We start from the raw sequence: 21,399 nt of genomic DNA on the forward strand, positions 1-21,399 counted from the left end.
CATAGATTCTTGATGCATCAGAGTGAAGGCAGCTTCTCTCAGCCTTTATTCCACTCATTCTTTATCAGGGCTGAAGTGAGTTTTGTCAGTAGCAAAAAGCATAGGAGAAGAACCACAATGGTTGTTACTTTCAAAATGTGTTTAAACTGAAGGGAAGTGAGAAACATATGCAGGTTGACTGATTTCCAAGTCTGTCTCTTTCAATAAGATACTCCACATTCTGAATACTGGTGGAGCGAGTCAAAAACAAAGAATTTCTGGAAACTAATAAAGCCTGGGGTTTATGGTTATATGTCCTAGTTAATTGAGAGCTCAAATGAAGCTTTTCCAAGCTGTTGCTGTGCAGATGCTGTGGTTTCTAATACAGAGCCACTGCTTCAGCCTTTTACTCAGAGAGGAGGCAGGAATAGGATCTTTGTCTTCTGAGCTGCCCATTTTCACAGAACTTGTAGGAACCTGGTTATCTGAAAAAACCTCTCTCCTCTGATTTGGCTGAGTTTTGACAACAGATTCAAAGTATGTTGGAGGAAAGACACATGCAGACAGGCATGCACATGCATGTCCTGGGTGCTTTATTTCTGCAGGAACCCACGGAGCAAAGTCAAACAGGAGTTAGTCACTAAATAAGAAAACCTGATGAGAAAAAACCTGATAATAGAAATCATACTGGTTAGAGATAGCCTAAGAAGGCTACTTCATGAACAGCTTGCTTTGGCAGCTGTGACACTGATTGGAAGAAAAAGAAAATGAAATAACACCTTCTAGACCTTCCCAAACTGGGGTTGACAGGCTGGTATTGTATTAGCTTTGGTCTATTTGTCAAGTAAAGTAAGACAGACATGAATTGATTTGTTTTCCACTTTTAAAATACTATTTTGAGCACACCTGATTGTGAAAATTTTTGAATGAAAAGCTGTGCAGAAAATAAGTGCATGTTAACATTTTGCCTCTAGCCAACAAGAAGAAAGAGAAAGAACGCCCTGAAATCTCTCTTCCTTCAGACTTTGAACATACCATTCATGTGGGATTTGATGCCGTCACTGGAGAATTCACAGTAAGTAACCGCTGTATTGCGTGCTTACCAGAGCTTCTAGTTTCTTGATGGTAAAATAACCTCCTGTTGCCAGAAACGTCAGATGACAGCAGCCAGGCTGTGAAGAAAGAGACTTTTATTTGTTGGGCTTAGGGTTTGGAGTGTTTTACTTCTGATTGAGGCTGCTTTTTTTCTCCAAGGATTGTCAGCAGAGTGTCTGTGGAAAATGAAAACTAGGAAGAACGTAGGTGTGTGCTTTTATCAGTCCCACAAGCTGTTACAGGGGTTGGTTATTCAGTGTCTTTAGAAAAGCATAAAAAACCCACACACTTGTGCATAGTGTATGTCTTGCTGTAGACAGTCAGCTCCAAAGTGCAAAGTTCATCTGCTCTGCAGACAGTCCTTGGAGATGCCCAGAAAGTGATAGCATTGTGGAAATCCATTCATTTTAATTTAATATTATTCAAAATATATCCATAGACTAGGTGATCAGACACGTTTCTAGCCTTTAATAAAATAGCAGTCTGCTTTTTCTACTTATATCACAACAAAGTGTTTGAAGTGTTGGGAAAAATGAGTCTGATAGAAGCTCCTTGAAGTGCGCAGGGGGCTTCAAAGCATTTTCTTTCAGACTACTAGTTAGGTGCTGAAACCATTAATCCTTAAAGCTAAGATGGCAGTAAACTTACATTTGGTTGAGCTGTGGAGGTGAGAGGAAACATTAGCAATTCTCCGTACCGTCAGTAGTACCCTGTGAGCTAAGTGGTCAGACTGTGTTATCACCGTGAGTCAAATTGTAAAGTGTGCTAGTGCTGACTGGCTGCATACACCAAACAGGATGGGACAAATCATTTGCCTGGACAAAAGATGGTTTTCAGAATTTGACCCCTAAATATTATTTCTTCATCATTTTTCACCTTGATTGCTACTTTTGTTTCTTAGAAACATTTCAGAAACCTGGAAACTTTCTGTATGCTGCAGTAGCAATACTGTTAATATCAAGAACAATAGAAGATAAAAAGACACGTTTAAATGACAGCATGCCTTCAAAGGAGTAGTGAAATTGGAAATATCCTTAGTAATTAGGAAATATGCTACATTTAAAATATGTAGACTAGTTAATTAGCCTTTTTAAAAATAGATATCACTTATAAAGTCTTACTTCAAAATTTATTGTGTGCCAAACCTTAGCACTTGATTAAAGGCTCATTTAAAGAGACCAGATGTGGTCATTTTTGATCAGAAACTTAATATAAAGCTTTTTTAATTGTTTTTTCCCTGCTGTCTATCCTGGTTTTCCTATTTTTTTCCTGTCTCTCCCTGTAGCCGCTTTATTATTCAGGTTAATCCTCAGTGCCATTCTCTTTATCTTGGAGTCATATTATATACTCTGTTACTTCTGCTTTTGTTTTTTCCCCTTCCCCTTCCCCTTCCCCTTCCCCTTCCCCTTCCCCTTCCCCTTCCCCTTCCCCTTCCCCTTCCCCTTCCCCTTCCCCTTCCCCTTCCCCTTCCCCTTCCCCTTCCCCTTCCCCTTCCCCTTCCCCTTCCCCTTCCCCTTCCCCTTCCCCTTCCCCTTCCCCTTCCCCTTCCCCTTCCCCTTCCCCTTCCCCTTCCCCTTCCCCTTCCCCTTCCCCTTCCCCTTCCCCTTCCCCTTCCCCTTCCCCTTCCCCTTCCCCTTCCCCTTCCCCTTCCCCTTCCCCTTCCCCTTCCCCTTCTTGAATGTTCAGCTGTTCATATTCTGTATTTGCTCTTCCTTTCAGCCTTCTGCCTTTATTTCTGCCCTGTGCTTCAGACTTTTTCCTTCTGGCTCTATACAAACACAATGGGTCACAATCATGTTTTACTAGTCTGACTGGTGGTGAGGATCCCAGTTAGTTTCACGTCCCTGCCAGCGGGAACAAAAAGGAGGGACATTGAGGTTAACACACTTCAGTTCTAAACACAAGCACTCTCTATCAGTGCTTCAGAGATCACAGTTTGATCTCTATTATCATCCAGTGTGTCAAAACAGTCTCCAGCATCAGAGAGCATGGTGTTTTTTGGTTGGGTTTTTTTTTTTTTTGGTGTCAGATGCCACCAGCACAGGTCCTGGCCTTTTATAGAACAAAGCAGTTGTGCATGGCTAGATAGGTCCACCTTCATGGCTGTAGCACAATCTCTTTTTGTGTCTTTTTCCCTTTCGAAGCAGTGGACATTAGATGGCTGATGTTTCACAATTATACAGTATTTCTACAATAATACTTGTCCCTAGAGCATGGAAGTGCAGCACTGCAGTTTGAGAAGGTTCTAACTAACTCAAAACAAACCAAAGGGATAGGTGACTTCCCCCATGCAGCTTGCCAGGGCTTGTAGCACAGGACTTAATGCTGCAGTCCTTAGTGGAGTGAAATGCCAGTCAAAGAAAGGGGATTTTTGTACCATTAAGAAGTATCGGCTCCCAACTAATCCCAGATGCCAGCATTATGTTGCACGTTACATTAGGCATGGTTGATTTGTCCCAACCTGGATACAACCTGTGTATCAGCTGGGTAGTCATGTGGTAAGTATGTCCTGCTGAAGGAACTGCCACTAGCCATATCATGTAAAAATACTCCCACTGTCTAGTGATCAGTCACACTGTCTGTCTCTTTCAAAAGTTTGGAAGTGCCATGGGAATGTCCAATAAATGAGCAAATATGTGGGGGTTTTGTTTTGAATTATTCCAGTTGTCATGCCTATAGTGTCTGCTCTACTGGTTATGTGCAATGCATTGGGCCATTTCCTGACACCCAGAGCAGTCACCCCCCAGCTGCATTATCTGATTGCTGTTAGTTGCATTTCAAATCAAAGTTGCATGGGCTCCTGAGTTTCAGCTTTCAGGCTCGAGCACCAAGCTGTGTTGTTGCTCATGAACGTATGTTGTATCTCCATTTCACTTGTGCTTGGAGCAACCACATTTGCAAAGAAGTAGGGCTTTTAAAGCTCAAAATAAAATTGGTTTGAAACAGTTGGGTGGGAGCATGCTGCTAGAGCTTTATGTTGATTTATTTTGAAGAAACGGTTGCATTTTCTGAGCAGAGGAAGAAGTGTGGTTTGCAGGGCTTTGGGGAGTGTGTTTTGTAAGGCATGCGGTTTTGAAACAGTTTCCTGATCCCCAATCTAGAATAAAATGGTCACCCACCAAACTTTTAAAGTTTCAAGATGATGACATTAGCAAGTGGGAGAAAGCTGTGGCTATAGATCCAAAGAAGTTGCACGTTACTAATCTAATCAAGCATTTCTTTAGAATTGTCCAGATTTTCAGTCTGATGCGCATAGATTATTTGTATTATGACAATGCACAACCTCCCAGTGTGAAATCTGAGTTTGACCAGCTCCTTTCCCCACTGCACTTTGTTGACTCCTGCACTGGCCAATTGTGATCTTGGGGCTGGAGAACCATTGGAAAAAACTTGTGTAGAGCCATTCAAAAATACTAACCTGTCTTTCAAAACTAGACAAACAGCAGAAGCACAGATCTTTCTCTATTGTTTTTATTTTTTAACTAAAAAACAGAAATCACAGGTGATTTTTCCAGTCACTTGCCGTTAATCCTTAGTAATGTATTTTTATGAGGGAGAGAAAAACTGGTTTAAAAAAGAGAGGAGGGGGAATGATGCTTCCAAACTTTGAAACAGTTGTGATTTTTCTGTTTTCCTAAGTCTGCCTTCCTGTAGCCTGTCCACCACCTAATTTATTTGGTATCTACCTCGTAACTCCCATTTTAGATGGGACTTCCCCATTTTGGCCCATTGGTTTCCTCCTCCCACCTTCTAAGTTGTCCCACATTCTGTTTTAACTTTCTTTTCTTTCTTTATTTACGTCCATTACAGCCAGATCTCTATGGCTCACAGATGTGCACAGGGAAGCTCCCAGAGGTGCGTCACAGGCCCAAAAGACTTGCATCAAAATGCTTCTTTGAGATGTCATAGCACTGCAGCAGCAGGTTGATGTGTGTGCAGTAGATTTGTTGCTTGGCTTATCCCACTTTTTTTTCATTAATCCTAAACTTTGGAGGCCCATGTCACACATTGTTTTGTGGAGATCGTCTTAGGAAGAAGCTGTATTAAAGTGTTTACCTAGATTGGGGTGGCACCAAGGCTAAGTTTAAATGTACTTCAGGTGTAGTTTTTCATTCAATAAGCCCTACAATTTGCTGGTAGATGTTGGCCGTGCAGTAAATGGGGGAAATTACAGGCTTTCAAATTTAGGAAATTATACTGGATATTTAAAGCATTTTTTCATCAATGTAATTTCGGTGCAGAGCTGCGGCTTTCAGCGATTGGATCAATTTTCAAATGCCACCCTCACTCATAAGATGTCCGAGAATTCATGCAAGCCTTTGGCACTCTCAGACTGTTTTCTGAGTCCCTGGTTTTTGTATATTTACAGTAGAGAACCTACAGAGGTACAGGAGCTCAAAAAAGAGACATCCTTAGCAGCAGTGGTACAACTCAGTGTTATGATTTTGAGAATTTAAATACATTCTTAACCCCACAATATTCTCTGGTACGCTGAAAATTAATTGTAACAGGGTGGGGTTTACCTTTTAATCAGACAGCAGTGATCATTTCAGCAAAATGTGTTTGCATTATTAAGCATTAAAAATCCAGTGTAAAGCTCCTAAAATACACTGTGTTGTCCACAAATATAGAATAGTCTTGTTATGTCTGCACTGACTCACCAGGAAAACAAGCTAAGCCTTAAATCATTATTCCATGGAAGAACAGAGCTGATTTAAAGATGAGTTTCATGCACTTTTTTTCCTATCACAGTCATAACTTTCTTTTCTTTTTAAAGTTGGATCCTGGTTTTAGCTCTATATTTTGATAGAGAAGAGAATGATTGCATCTAATGTATAAGCTACTAATTTTAATTGTAAGGTATCAATCAAAATTTCTGAAAGTAATCTTACAGGTAGCATGGGATCTTGGTAAAGATCTATGAAGCTGCGTATGTTAAACATTCTAAATCCACATTCTTTCCACTTGACATCTACAGGGCATTCCAGAGCAGTGGGCCAGGCTACTACAGACCTCGAACATAACAAAACTGGAGCAGAAGAAGAACCCACAAGCTGTTCTAGATGTTCTCAAATTTTATGATTCCAAAGAAACAGTTAACAACCAGAAATATATGAGCTTTACGTCAGGAGGTAAGTTGACACCTCACTGCGAAAAAGGGAATGTCAGGCCCCAAAATGAGACTGACGTTCAACTTTCAAGTGGTCAAGAAATAACCTTAAAAAAATCCACTTTGTGGAACACTCCTGAAACGGATTGTATTTCTCCTTTTGTCCCCTAAATATTACTGAAACTGTGACTTTTCTTTGTCACTTGTTTTTAGAACTAAATATGATACTAGATGGAACAATCGTTACCATTTTTAGTCAGAAGCATTAGTGGCCAAAAGTTATGTTTACTTTTGTTTGTTCACATCCTTGTTCATTCATAGCATTCAGATTGGGGTATGGGGTATACCTGTTTTGTGCATTTTATGAGTTACTCTTGAATCCTTGGAGCAATAGGTTATAGACTATGAGGATTTTTTGTGATACTTTGTCATAGAGGAGAATTTTCAATTATTTTTTTGTGTTAGCTGAGGAGAAGATTAGGTTGCATTCATAAGCAAACGTGGAACAACTGCTATTGTGATATAAAAGGAATATTGCCACAGAGGATGAGAAGGAAGGTGTCCATATCCAGAGCAGTCTCCGTAGCATGCTCATTCCCGGAGGATCCTTCTGATTTAGCCATTACTATGCAAAAACCTGCAAATGTGATGGGGGTGTCATTTTTTTTCCCTGGGTTGTGTAGATTATGCAAAATTGTAGTGTAGCATTGCAAAAATGAGAGTGCAAGTCTGTGCTGCAGTTTGCTTTTTTTTTTAATTTGCCCTTTTTTTTTTTTTTTTTTTTTTTGCTAGACAAACTGTCTGGTGACACATCTAGAAAGTAAGCAGAGGTTTTTACTAGGTGCAGCATATCTGGCTTGTATTCTTTGGCTATTCCTTAATAACTGAGTTGATTTTTAGACAAAAATACCATTAAGATACCATTAGTTTGGTAAAGCTCATGTCAACAGTTTCCGCTAATAAAGAGGCATCTCTATCCAACAGCGTGTGGACAGCATCTGTAATTTAACCTGCAGTGGTTCAGTTCTCTACATGATAGTCTGTGGCAGTGGAGTCTGATTTCCTCAGTTTGCTGGTTCAACCAATACAACTTCCAAAATGCAGAATTGGAGAGCTTCTCAGTAGTTCTTCTGAAAACTGTGCAGTTATCTCCAGAATTTACTAACAATTCTCTTCTTTTGCGGGAAAGCATCTTTTTTTCTAAATTCCATAATTAAAAGATTTGACTAACTTGACACTTAAGGTTTGCTAAAATAGCAGTTACTTTTGTGATGAAATGCAAAATTCAAAACAGTTAGTATATGCTCCTGAACTCAGGAGCTGTTACTGTGCTATGTCAGCATAGAACTGCCATGGCTAAGGGGGATTTTGGGGAAGGTTTTATGGGGAAACATTTTCAACAAGCTAAAAAGAATCAATGCATGTAATTATTTTAAAAAAAAAAAAAAAAATCTGCTTTAGCTCTTGGGTGGAACAGAAGCATTGGCTGTTAAAGGACAATTTGCATTTTCTTGAGCGAGTTTATTTTATTTACTAGCAAAACAGGGCAAAAAATAGGCACAAGAAACCGTAGAAAAAAGAATAACCAAGTATATTGTCCTGTTATCTTGCTTGCTACGTGAAATGACTATTGCTACCGGAGGGATGTTGTGAAAGAAAAATGCTATCTATTTGGATTTACTTGTTCTGTGGGATTCCCCACAACGGGCAGATTTTTAACAGCATGTGGTTCATTTTCCCTTGCACATTGCAGATAAAAGCGCCCATGGATACATAGAAGCCCATCCTTCGGTGAGTGTGAAAGTAACCTTTTTACTTTCATAGCATTTAAGAATTGTGGAACAAGCTGTGAGCTTTGCCTTTTGTGATAGAGTGCCAGCCTTGTAGGCTGAAAGAAAGTACATTTTAGTGTCTCTGCAGCAGCAGAAGAGGGATCACTGGCTGTTTTCTCATTTTCTGTTTAAGAACTTTTAAACAGATGAAAGTCTGGTTTTGCAGACAGAAGATTGCTTGCTGTTCTTAGCCATGGTGGAATATATAATTTGCAACAATATGCAGTACTGTCTAATTAGTCTATTTTAATTTAGTTTTAACAACTTAGAATCCATTTCTATTAAATTTTATGATTTATCCTTAGTACAGCTGGATATGTAGCTGAATATAAATAAGGTTATAATTGATACGTAACTCACTGGAACCATTGAAAGAAAGTTTTAAATAATCATCCACTCTAATTAATACTGGATTGCCATAGCAATCCCAGAGATGTAGTCATGACATTCACATTAATATTGACCAGATTTATTAGTGTTAATGTTAGTGCATTAAATAGCAAATGACTGAACGGGGATTTGGCCTTTATTTTCAAGTGTTAAGCAACTTAATTTTAGGCTTGTGATTACACAGCAGAGAGTGTGTATAATGAAATGAAAATAATCTTTGAATATTCACACTTCAGCTTTTCAATCGATGCCACTTTCATTTAATAAACCAAACTTTTAAAAGGAAGTTTGGGGTTCACTAGAGCATAGTAAGCCTTCCCAATAGCTTTTCCAGTGGGTATGGACACACCGGTACATGCTGTGGTATTTTGTTCTAGCAGGCATAGACAGTAGTGAGACAATCAAGATGTCAGCTTTCAAAAGTTACCGACTCAGAGGATGCTGGTTGAATGTTACAGTACAGGGAAAACAACTCTCTGACAGGATTGAACAGTCATTGGAATTACTTTAATTTCATTTCACTCCTTAATGAGAGTCTGGCATTAAATAATATGACATTGTATATGTCCTAGCTGCACAATTTAGTGCTGTCAGACCAAGCATGGAGCCCAGTGGAAAAAATAGTTACTTGATATAACAAAAATAGGAACTTGATATAACAGAAATGTGATTATTCCCTTCTTTTTATTTCCCTTAATCATCTTCTATCCCCATGTAAGCAAAGTGCTAACAATGCGTAAGAAGCTATACGCTAATGTATGACCGAGTAACATTCACCTTCCCATTAGGGCACTCCTTGCTTGCCAGAATAGGCCCTTAAACTGGTGTTTACTGTCTGATGTATTACTCCCTACTTCGGCCAGATTGGTAGCCTGTTTCACCATTTACCTTTAAAAGTTGGGTAATGGGACTGAGTCTCAGAATACTCTGTGGGGGTGCATCTGTATGACAGTGTATTCAAGTACAGGTGACTTAAGGCAGTGACACAGTTATCTATTCAGATAAACACAGACATGAAGATTAGGTCTCCCTGTTCCCTGTGGGCTGTCTCTTCCTGGTATTTATACTGGACCAAATTGATGACATTTTAAAGATGATGCAAGTGAGATGTTAATATGTAGAATAATACCTTTTATTTGCTTCAGTTCTCCATGTAGTCTGTTGTAGCCAGCTTTAAAGCAGTTAACAAGGCACCTTCTCAGTATTTTGTTTCACCAGCAAATTTGTGACAACATGATATAACCCCCTGCCTCTGAGTAGCAGCTGGGACTGGTGGGGGGATTTTAACTCACCTAACTGTAAATATCTGCACTGTAGGCTTCAGTTTACATGTAGACAACTGATCAGCCAGACTTCCCTTGCCTGCCCCGTATTTGGAGGCTGTCTGAAGGTCAAGTGCACCTTGTCAGTGGCTTTTATTCTCCACTGCCTGTAGCGTGAGCCTGGGTGAGCAGTCAAGGTGCCTGCCTGGCAGCCCCAGGCGGGTTGGTGGGATGCACCTCGCTGCTGAGAGGGCTGCATTCACTCTGGGTTACTGCTGTGGTAAGAAACGGGCAAACTGTGGAAAATCAGCATGTTAACCTATGATTAGGTAAAGGAGAGGATGGTGCTGAAAAGATAACTACTAAATGGGGAAATACAGCACTGTGAAAACAGGCAATATGATTACCCCACTGGTAAAGCAGTAAGGAAACAAAGAGCTTTTCTCTCCATAACCAAACTCCCAGCAAGATGGTGAAGGAGGCTTTGCGCTTTGAAGTGTGTTAATTAACTTAGCCAGTAGACACCTGTTAGCTTAATTAACTGTTACCATTTCTGTAGACACAATGCCAAAGTAATTAGCCAGCAAGTAGATGTGATTTCTCGTGATATATTCAAGTACTACATTTTGTAAAATTAGACTTTGACTAAGCACAGGAGTGATTTAGAGTTTTTTAGCAAAAATTAAAAACACCAAGACAAATTAACAAAACAGCATGATAATTTGTAACCTTTAAATTGTATTGTGTCATGTGTAACTTAGAACTGAGGCCTGTAGGACTGTAGGCACATCTAGATTGGTTTCTGATGTCTAAGCAGACTAAAGCTGTGTGTAATTATCAAACTTACGAAGTGCCAAAATGGTGACTGTCACAATGCTGTCTGTCCACAGAGCACAAAAACAGCATCAGAACCCCCACTAGCTCCCTCTGTTTCTGAAGAAGAGGATGAAGATGATGAAGAAGAGGAAGATGACAATGAACCTCCACCTGTTATTGCACCACGGCCTGAACACACAAAATCAGTAAGTCCCAGCTTTGGTTAGGACTGTATTTGTATAATTCAGAGCTGCATCTTTCTGATCAGACAGCACTTGCCATTCATGGATGAAGACTCTGGGGGCTGGAGTCCTAACATGACATAGTGCTTCACCCAAGCAACTGACACCAGGAAAATATGTTTTGAACTTTCACATTTAGTTACGATTCTTGTGATTCTGATTCCTATGATATCTCAGTATCAGATTGTATCTTTTAATGCTACTGGTGTAAAAGTGAGCAGCTTTGTCCAAAGTATCTGTGTAGGCTCTCTGTCATCATTGGGGAGAGTGGTCATCAGATGCAGTTCACACCCTTGCATGATACATTGAGAAGGTGTCCCCTGGAGGTACCTGTCCCTCTCCACAGACTGTATTAGTAGCTAACTGAACAGCTTAGACTACACCCTTAACTTTGACATGATTGAAGTTTGGTAAAAAGAATCCTGTGCAGCTATGCATTGTAAAGAGAAGGTAGGTCTCTGAAGGACTGGAACACAGCTCCTAAAGGCCACCCCCTAAAGCTTGAAATAACTGATGAGAAGTCAGTTCGGCAGTTATAATCAGAAAAGGGAAATGCTCCCTGCTTCTATTCAGACACATACCAACTAAAGAGTCAATCTGTTACCCATGAAAACACATGAGCATCAAGGAACAAGGCTCTGGGGCCCTGGACAGATCTAGTTCTGTATCCTTGCAACACAGGAAATTCATTGTTTCAGTCATCTTTCAGAAAATCAATGAAAATTGGAAATTAAATTGGCCATGAACTTGTGTAAAACTAGCCTTTCATTTTTGTCTGTTCAGTTTGAGAAGTGGACAGCAAAAATAAACACTTTAAGAGCTTTGGGTGTAGCAGACAGTAGCTTCCTAAGGGTTTGCATTTGAAATATGATCTCAGGGGTGTCTCTGCAAGCCATCTTTCTGACACAAAATAATTTCTTGTCACAGATCTACACACGCTCTGTAATTGAACCTGCCGCTGCACCAGCACCAGCTAAAGAAGCCACCACTCCCCAACCTGAAAACTCAAACACAAACACTTTGTACAGAAACACAGACCGGCAGCGAAAAAAATCCAAGATGACAGATGAGGAGATCCTAGAGAAACTGAGTATGTATTCTGTATTTCTTGTCTGATAAAGCAGTGTACTGTATACATGTCTCAGGATTATATGTACCAAATGTTCATCCTCAGCATAGCATCACTTACTACTCCCTACACAAACTGTTATTGTGCTTAGAGGGAGCAAGAGAGTACTCTGGGTATTCATTCTGCCTCTGAAGGCAGCTGTGACTGGGTTGGATTTGCCTGAGTCTCCTTTTCCACTAAAGGGAAAAGCAGACATTATTTCGGGTTGAGCAGAAGGCCGTGACCTAGTGAACTCCTGCGAGCTAATGGCCAAATTTGAACAGAATGTTTGGGTTCCTAAATTCTCTTTAGACTCCTGACTTCTTACCAGTCATTGAAGCCAAAACACTTCACAGAAATCTGTTGGGTTTGGTTTTTTTTTTTTCTTGTTTGGTTTGGGTTTTTTATTATCAGGTGTTTTTTTTATCAGTAGACAACTACAGCACTAAACTGATTCCTTCAGCCTCAAGAAGCTCTTCTGCCGCAGATATTCTAGTGGTGTCACTTCTATGATTGTTGTTACTACTACTGCTTCTACTAATACATCATTGTTCATTTTTATAAGAATTTTACATTTTTGTCAGAGATAACTCCTTTGAAAGAACATCAGTTCACACCATGGATAGAGATGAAGAGGTGTTTTTAGTGTGCCTCAAAAGAAGAAAAAATACTTTTCTAACAATCTTTATTTTATTTCTTAGCTTTATGCTTATAAAGATGTATCAAAGAGACACATCTATGTGGCATGATCAGGTAAAACTGCACTGTAAGCATTTCTTAGGAGCCAGCCTCCAACACATCCACTCTATATTCTTCAGATAAATAGCACTTTGTCATAGCTAATTCCCAGCCAGTTAATACTATTAGAATCATAACCATTGCCCCCAGACCCCTGTGCCGATCATACTCTAGGAAAGCATATCAAGCCCTTTGTGAATCTGCAGTAGAACCAGTTTAATCTGCTTCTTGCACGTAATAGCTGCCAATGCTATGTTCTCAGATAATAAATGGCTGGGTTCATAACATAGCCCAATTTACACTGTATCTACCATTAACTGTTAGGGCAAAACGTGGATTGATCTACACCTCCTTGTGTTTGATCTCAAAGCCAATAATGTTCTCTCTTTAATGGATGCAGTCTGGCTCTGGCTTCTTCACAGTGGTATCCATGCTTGTTCTGGTGCTATACCAGCATTTTTGTTGTAGCTGCCCTGCCGCTGATGGCTGGTGTGACTGCAGACACTGAAGTCTTCCTTAGCTATGAGATTTCAGCTGCTTGTGTAGAGTTTTCTGCACCCTTAGCAGGTTGACAGGACTATAAACTCAATCTCAATGCCATTAGGGAGTATCCAAGGGCTAAGTTCAACAGCTTTAGCTGAGGGCACAATGAAATAAATTCCAGAGCAGATAGTTACCTTGCCAGGGTAAAGGGAGGAATGACAGCTTCTTCAACTGAGACTAAATGTTTGACGCAGGCTTCCAGCATGAGATCTGCAAGTACACTGTGTATGTGGATGTAAGTATGCAATATCATTTATTCAGGCTTCTGTGTATGCCAGATTAGGACTGAGCCCTTAAGTTATTGTGGGTTGTATCTTTGAAATGTGCTTTCCTGCTTTTTCTTTAAGAATTTGATACCAAGTGAGCAAGGTCTGAAGGTCTGCCTTGGGCAAATTGTGATGTGGACAATGAAAATCTTTTTGTGCTTTCATGGAGCTGTCTGAAAATGGGGGTGATGCTTTTTTGTTATAGTCCTGAGCTAATTGGATTTAAGCATGTGTGGTGGTTGTTTTCTTCTGTTTTCTTTTAACTCATATGATTTCTCCACCTTGCCTACTTCCCCCACAATTGATTTTATGCTACTTTTAGGAAGATGTCCCCTGCTCTTTTATCTTAAATTGCTTTCATAATTATTTTCTGCTTGAAATAGCTTGGGTTATTTTAGAGCCATTTTCATTACAAGTTTTACTAGGGAGTAAAGCCTGTAATATTGAGATAAGATCAAACAAAATTCTGTCTGTAATGAAATCATGAATATGTTCCACTGTAATTATAAAACACAAAGTGGCCCAATTCTGCTTCTTTATCCACTTAATTTAAGAATTGGTAAAAGAAAGTGCTTAAAGAAATCAAAATAGCTGATATGTGTATCTTTTGTCCAGTGTAGGGAGTGATTCTCTGAACTGGAGCCGTGTACCAATCACTCTGTTGATCTTAGTGCTGTCATATTTGATGTGCATTGTCTTAAGCACAGGAAGCCAGCCACAAACAACTAACTGTGAAAGCAGCTACTCCAGCATTGAGGAAAAACTCCAGAAATCTGAACTGCAAAATCAATGGCAAATTTGGAAAATTCTCTTTCAAAATATTTGTTTTGCTGTTGTCTTCTTTAGTCTTTTCTAACGTGAACTTCCATGAACTTCTGGTATCTGTTCTGATAGATACACAGTTCCGTTAACTAGCTGAAAATAGCACCTAGCCAGACACCGGCAACAGTGTTTTTCCTGTTGTCCAGCCCAGCACAGGATTAGGGCAGTGTTTGTTTAGTAGTACAGAGTCCCAGGAGGATCTCTGTCTGGGGCATGGTTAAGCTCAGCAGTGTGAGCAGGAGGGTATGCTTTCTCATCTCACATCCCTTCTTCCAGTCAGTTAAAAGGGAGTCCTACAGTCCTCCAGTCATATTCTTCCTGACCAAAGAGTTATTTTGCAGTGGAGACCCACTATAGAGAGGCAGAATGAAAGCTTCATCTTATGTTACGTGTTTCAGCAGTGGGCACTAGCTGACGTTTCTGGAGTTCTGGGCGAGGGGATCGAGTACCATGGGACAAAGGAAACCTCTTCTCCTGCAGCTCCCATTAGCAACCTTGCCAAGGCCAGCAAAATTGTTTTAGCAGTGAATGTACCAGATGGTGTTGATGCCCCGTGTTCTTGCGGTGCTGGCAGGCAGGATTCCTGGCTAGGCATCCAGTCAGATACCCATTTGGATGTTAAAGCCCCTCTGCTCAACAGAAATGGCCTGGCCAGGGAAGAGAGATGTTACTGCTTACAGTGAATGATGCATCACCTAGTTCTATTTTGGATGCACAGGTGAACAAATAAGTATGTGTATTTGTAACACAGAAATATTGCTAGATCAAACAAAATATGCTGCAAAACATTGGAAGTCTTTCCTCTTAAACTAATCCTCTTAAAGTATTTCAGTGATGTATGTTACAAGTTAAGTCTTTAGAAGTCATTTGCATTGAGCCATCACCTTAGGCTTCATTGTTTGTGTTTTATCTAGGAAACTACTGGACCAGAAAAAACAATTATTTTTTTTTAATTATTTTGGTTTAGTTTATCAGATTTTGGCTCTTTCATTTGACACAAACACAGTATCCTAATTACTGCCTTCTCTTCTTTCCGTTTAGAGTGCCTAAACCTCTGAGTGGGCAACGTGCTGTCAAGCAGTACATGCTTTAATTTTAGCTTTCAGTGGCACGTGAGCTCCACAACGGCAGCTGAACCCAGACTGCCCGGTGCCGGACAGGCTGGCCCTGCCTTCCCGCTGCTGCAGCGCAGAGCTGCCGGGAGGCGGCAGCACCCCGTCTGGCCTGGCTTCTAAATCGCATCACCTGCGCTCATGAAATTATCAGCATCTCAATTGTGCAGCTGTCTGTGTAACACTAGCACCTGAGGAGCATTGCTGTTCTTGTTATCCATCACGGCTGTGCTTAGTTCTGAAGATAAGCATGTGTGCAGTGTTGAGAGTGCAAGTCAAATACTAGTTGCTGATCCAAGTCAGGTTGAAGACAAGCAGTTTAATTCTTAAAATGACACAAGCGAGGTCGTCTTTGGAACTTGGCCTGGTGATAAATTGAGAGTCATAGTTCTTAAAGCCCCATAATTATTGGTTATAACATGAGATGCTCTTCTTTAAAAACATAAAGGCATTCTTTTGGCAAACTGCTGTAAGGCTGAGAAGATCCCCTCCTGGAAACACTTTGCAATATTCTTCCTGTTCAGAAAATGGCACCTGTTCATAAAAATTGATTCCAGAACCCAAGGTGCTTTTAATCTTCAGAAGTATTAAACCTTCTGTTGAATCACACAGAGTATGTATTCCTAAGAAAATAAAAGCTCTGTTCTTTCAGCTTTCATTGATGTTTATAGACAACAAATACTTGCATTGGTACTTGTTCTTTTCAGACATCTGTCTCTGAATGTTTCTGCATGTTCTTAGTTTCCTGTCAAGGTAACTCTCTAAAGGACTGTAGGAAATCAGTCTTCATAGAGGCCATCTGTGCTACAGAGCTGTCTGTATTGTTGTTGTTACCCAACTGATGACAGACAGCTCACAACCCCAGACAGTGGGGCTGCATTTCTGATCTGCTGGAAGGTAGTATCTCCATTTTTAAGTTAGCACCTTTATTTTGTTTCTTTCAGGGAGCATTGTGAGTGTGGGAGATCCTAAGAAGAAATACACTCGATTTGAAAAAATTGGCCAAGGGTAAGTCAAATCACAGTTACTTATACATGGGCCAGGTAGTTTGCTGCTGGAATATCGTGTGAAGTGAGGCAAGCTCCAAACATGTTCAGACTCTGGGTTTAGATTCTTCTGTCTCTCAGTACTGATCAGAATTTGTAACTGTGGTCAGAAGGCATTGTCAAAGACAAATTAATGCTGGCAATGTCTTGTCTGCAGCAAGGAGCAAGACCTGGAAGATCTACCGTCCCTCAAGTGTGTGGCACCTATTGGCTTATTTTCCTAGGAGAAATCAGTTTTGTATGTCTCAAAATAATATGGCCATGCTAAAGAAAGGCAAAAAACCTTTATTGCCAAAAAGAGCAACTTACCACCTGATAGTTGTCAGATAAATAACAGTTCTCAATAACATTTCTTTCAAATAGTTTGCTTAAAAAAATACTCAGTGATCAGGAGTATAACCACATAGTTTAGAAACTGAAACCAGAGATTAAAAAATAAGCTCTCTTTTCTAGCAGAGGTAACAAAAAACAAAAATTCAGTAATAAACACAGTGTTGATGCACAAAGTACTTGATGAGAAAATGCATCATTTGCCTAATGACAGACCACTTGTGGATCCTGCAGGTTTTGGGAGTTTACTGAAAATAATCAACCAAGCTATTCTCTTCTGAAACACAACTTTGCTTACTGTAAATAGGATTGACTTGAAATATTTCCTATGTGAGGAGGCAATAAAAAAATAAATTACATAAAAATTAGATATCTGACTTGCATTTTAATTATGGGCAGGCTTCCTGTTCTGTCAAAGTTTTCTTGGCTGTATTGTAATTCCAGGAGAGCTAGCGCCATTTGTGTAACACAAGGATCACACTGCTGTCAGTGTGTGACAGAAACTGTTTACTGACATCAGAGATACTTTTCTGCCTTAAGTGTTTGTGAGGTTTGAACTCATAGTAGTGTGTTGCTGACCTGGAACTGATATATACTACAGAAAGCCAGACACACTCATGCTTTTTCTCTGGCACGCTTTATGATAGGTATATCTTGTTTGGTAGAGCACTTGTGGGGAGGTGTTTCTGCTCCATTCATTGTATAAACACCCTTTCTCAGATTCCAGCTCGCTTTATACCTGAAGCTTTGGTCCTTACTGTCATTTGTAAAACATCGGTGGACTCTTAGAGCTGCGCCAGTCTCTCAAAAGATAAGCGTGAACTGAAGAAGTGAGAATAAACATGCGTGTGAAGCAGATTATTGCTGTCACCGTGAGAATATGACCATCACCCTCACAATCTTTTATTTTGACAGTCCTATCCTAGGAGTGAGCTTGTACAAAGGTGCTTCAACAACTGGTGGAAAGACAAGTGGCTAATATCTGGCCTAAAAGGGTATCTAAATTGATTTCCTCCAGCTTTTAGTACAACCTGAAGATTGCATGCCCTTCTTACAGAGGAGTGAGTGTGCTGCGTAACCAGCTCACGACTAATGCCACAGGTCAATTTACAGTGATGGGGAAAGATCCTAAAGAAAAAAATCATCACAAAGGTAATCAAACAGGATGATCAGGAGGAACTGTACTGCTGCATGGCTGGGGTTAGCGTGTCTGTCTGCAGCAGGGCTGGGCTGAGATGTCACTGCCTCGGATGGTGCTGATGTGCTTAGTTGATGTAGGTGCCAGTTCCTGAGCTGCCCACCTTTGCAACGAGTTGGGTACAGTTATGCCAGAGGCACTTGTAGTGTGGGAAGCAAGTAGTTTTTTAGTGGCTGCTAATGAGAGCACCACAAGGCAGTAAATGTGGCTGCTTGGAGAACTGCAGTTAGAGAGCTACTTATGTAAGGAAAAGCAGCTTGACCAGGACATAGCACTTCATGGCTTCATGCAGCTGGTAAGTTAATAAACAGTGTGATGGTTTTACAGTCACTCTGCAGTGAACGGTAGTCAGCAGGCCCGTGCTGAAGAATAGGTCAGCTTCAGTGCTGAGTCTCTGGTTTGTCATCTCTCTCCAGTTGAGGAAGGAAAATGCTGCTGACACTGAAGGAAACTTACTTAACTAGTTCTTGATAAAAAGGCTGTGTTTGTTCAAGCAGTGTTAGCTCTTGCTATGAAGACAAATTAGTATGGAATCATGAGCAGCCTGGGTTGAGGTTGGTTTTTTTAACTTGTACTGCACTGCATCACAATGACACAGATCTAATTGTGGGTCCTGGTACTTGCCTAACTGCATTAAAAACAAGATATTACAGAGGCGTTTAAAAGTTAGATACAGATCAGAAATTATAAATGCTTAGAAGTAAAAGTTCATAATGCAGAATCGTAGAGCCCTTGCAATTAATTCACAGCTTTACTTAAATTACTCACCTTTATCTAAACTCCTCACAGATGGCCTGGAGCATACCAAAAGCATCCTAATTTAAATAGCTGTTTTTAAATAAACCCTGACAGGACTTTGCTCAGGAGATACAGCACAATGTTAGCAAGTCTGAATAAATGGTGTTGGCTTTTTATGAAAACAAATTGGACTAATCTTGACAATTAGTCATAGGAAAATGCATTTGCATTTATATTAAAAGAATACATAGCGTGCCCAATGAGAACATTGTTCTCAACACAGACATACAGTCTCTGGTGACTGTTGAATTAAAATGTGTCAGAAATATTTCAGCCTGCAGGTAAACAAGCAGGCCAGGGGATCATGTAAAAATGAGCAAACTGGTTCTGGCATTTTTAGTCAATGGGACACTTGCCGGATGCGTGTTCCCACTTCTCAGAATTCCCATTCCATGGGCTTCTTAAATGATGGCAGCGTAAACCTGTGGTTTAGCTCAGAAGGAAGCCCCATTAGGGTTTACAAGGCCACAGTTGCTTTTAAACCCAAAGGATTTCCTCTGATAGTGGCCTTTTCTGGCCCTTCACATCATTACAGGGGAAGAACCTCTTTTAATGAGAGGCAGATGGCAAACAAAACCCCACACTGTCTAGTCTGCAGGTGAGCATGCCATTTATTTCTGGTGGCTCTACAACACAACTGATGTCTGCCACAGAAGCAAAACATAGACACCATGAAGAGTCCTTCATGTGTCTGGTGCACCTAACAGAAGCAGCTGCTGGCACACAAAGAAGCTGTCTAAGGATCCTCTGTTTTGAGTAGTTCTCCGTTTGTGTGTGAAACAATAAATGCCTTAACTTGCTCTAGCTGTGACCTCTCAGGATGGCTGGAGAAAAGTTTCCTTGCATGCTCAGTTTTCCTCAGATGGCTGTCACATGTATCCAGGGTTCTCAGAATGATTGCATGGTGTTGCCTGAATTTTGCAGATAGATTCAAGTAAGAGGTCTGAGAAGGCACAACTAGACTATGTTACATTCCTTGGGGAAAAAAAAAACCTACACACAAAAACAAAAAGAGGGGGGATGGGGTGGGGTGTCAGGGACACAATGAAGCAAAACCAGAGAAAATGGGAAAATAATTAAATGTATTATTTTCCAGTTTTTGTAAAGACTTCCACCTGTAAGTTTTAACTAAAATAATTTAGTATGTATATTTGAGATTTGAACCAGCTCTTTTTCTTCATGTTGGACATAAGTTTTCTCTTGGATACCCTGCATGGCAGAGGGCTGCTGGCTGAAGGAGTGGGTGAACAAAGGTGTTTTATAAACACTACAGTCAGCAGAGATCTTCTATTTGGGCTTGCTTTCACTCATAGGGACTAAACTGCTTCTCATTTCTTTGCTGCTGTTTTGTTTCTAGGGCATCGGGAACTGTTTATACAGCAATCGACATCGCCACAGGACAAGAGGTAAGTGTCAACAGTCCCAGCAGATTTTGCAGGTATTCAGTGCTTTCCCCGCTGGTGTGAACTGTGGATGGGGTTTCCGGGACACGGGTAGATCTTTACTGCAAAGGCTCTTCCTCTGAAGCACAGACTAATGTCAGCTGGCAAAATATGTCATCTGCTGTCTTCAACTTTTCAGTGAAAGCTCTTCAAGGGCAACGTGGTTCTGTGCCTCAGTAACTGGACACTTAGGGTGGCCATCCACTTTCTAGCAACCATTACACTGAGATGTTGATTAATGCCTGGAAAGGTGCCTGCAAATTCCTTGGAGGCAGGTCCTGGTCCCCCTGGAATCAACAAGAGCTCTGGTCCTCTCTGCTTGGACTGATAAGGCCAATTGTAATTATTTTTTTACTTACTGTCTTCAGAACAGGTCAGTGCTCTCCACAGTATTTTTGGTCCCAGCCTGGTGGCATGTTACATCATCCCTGAATGTGTATTTTAATTGAGAGAAACCTGTAAAGAAGTCCCAGCAAGCTTTTGGGCCTGTTAAAAACTGTATAGTTTTTATTGACAGTGTAAATGTATTGGTTTAGAAGTTGTTATATCTCTGTTCCCCAGTGTGCATGAAGTTGTGTTATTACAGAGAATGTTGGTCTATATATACAATTTCACTCTCTACATTTGCTGTATAAAATCTGCCTGTGGACCTGGCCATAGATCAGTTAGCAATACAAATTGTAAAACCTAGAGATCTGTCATAATGAGAGGCCTCAGGAGAGGTCACGGGGGGGTCACAGATTCCCCTATTGCTGTGAGGAATAAATAGCTTCATTAGATTGCCTGATTTCAGACAGACTTTGTCCTTGTTAACTACCAGAAAGAATGCAGGGAGAGGAGCGGTATCTTTCAGAGAAGGACACACTAGCTCTGTCTTTAATTATTAAATACATCAGTGCATCAACTAGCTGATGGAGGCTGCTGTCATTCAGTCCCAATTTATTTTAATCACAGGTTCAGACGGTAATATTATTTAGCATTTTTTCTATCATGTGTTTCATCTTCAAAGTATAATGCAAGACCTAATTAAAGAGAGATCATGTTTAGGATGCAATTTTCTGTTATAGTCATACTAAAGCTGGTTGACACACACATTGACAAATGAAAAGATGTCTAAGAGCAAAGTTCTCTCCTAAGCAATACAGCCACATTGAGGACCGTTGTCAGTGACAGCCTATTGCAGCCAGGGACGTGGGGGACAGGAGAGTGAGAAACAAATATTGAAGGAAAGAGGTGTTAACCCTGACAGCCCTTGTAGTGGCCAATTTAA

General features: G+C 40.5%; 1 protein-coding gene across 6 annotated transcripts in view; it reads left to right on the top strand.

Moving 5' to 3' along the window:
* The window catches only part of PAK3 (p21 (RAC1) activated kinase 3), a 275,108-nt gene that overhangs the window by 232,965 nt on the left and 20,744 nt on the right, over positions 1–21,399 (top strand). For 5 of the 6 annotated variants that reach the window (XM_074915573.1, XM_074915572.1, XM_074915574.1 and 2 more), the window contains 8 exons: positions 954–1,054; positions 4,885–4,929; positions 6,053–6,206; positions 7,938–7,975; positions 10,559–10,690; positions 11,654–11,816; positions 16,260–16,323; positions 20,045–20,093. In XM_074915573.1, the coding sequence (XP_074771674.1) occupies positions 954–1,054; positions 4,885–4,929; positions 6,053–6,206; positions 7,938–7,975; positions 10,559–10,690; positions 11,654–11,816; positions 16,260–16,323; positions 20,045–20,093 (746 nt within the window). The remainder of the gene's footprint in view (positions 1–953; positions 1,055–4,884; positions 4,930–6,052; positions 6,207–7,937; positions 7,976–10,558; positions 10,691–11,653; positions 11,817–16,259; positions 16,324–20,044; positions 20,094–21,399) is intronic. The other variant, XM_074915577.1, reaches the window with a different exon arrangement.

The sequence above is a fragment of the Athene noctua genome, chromosome 11, assembly GCF_965140245.1.
Source record: "Athene noctua chromosome 11, bAthNoc1.hap1.1, whole genome shotgun sequence".
Classification (NCBI taxonomy): Eukaryota; Metazoa; Chordata; class Aves; order Strigiformes; family Strigidae; genus Athene; species Athene noctua.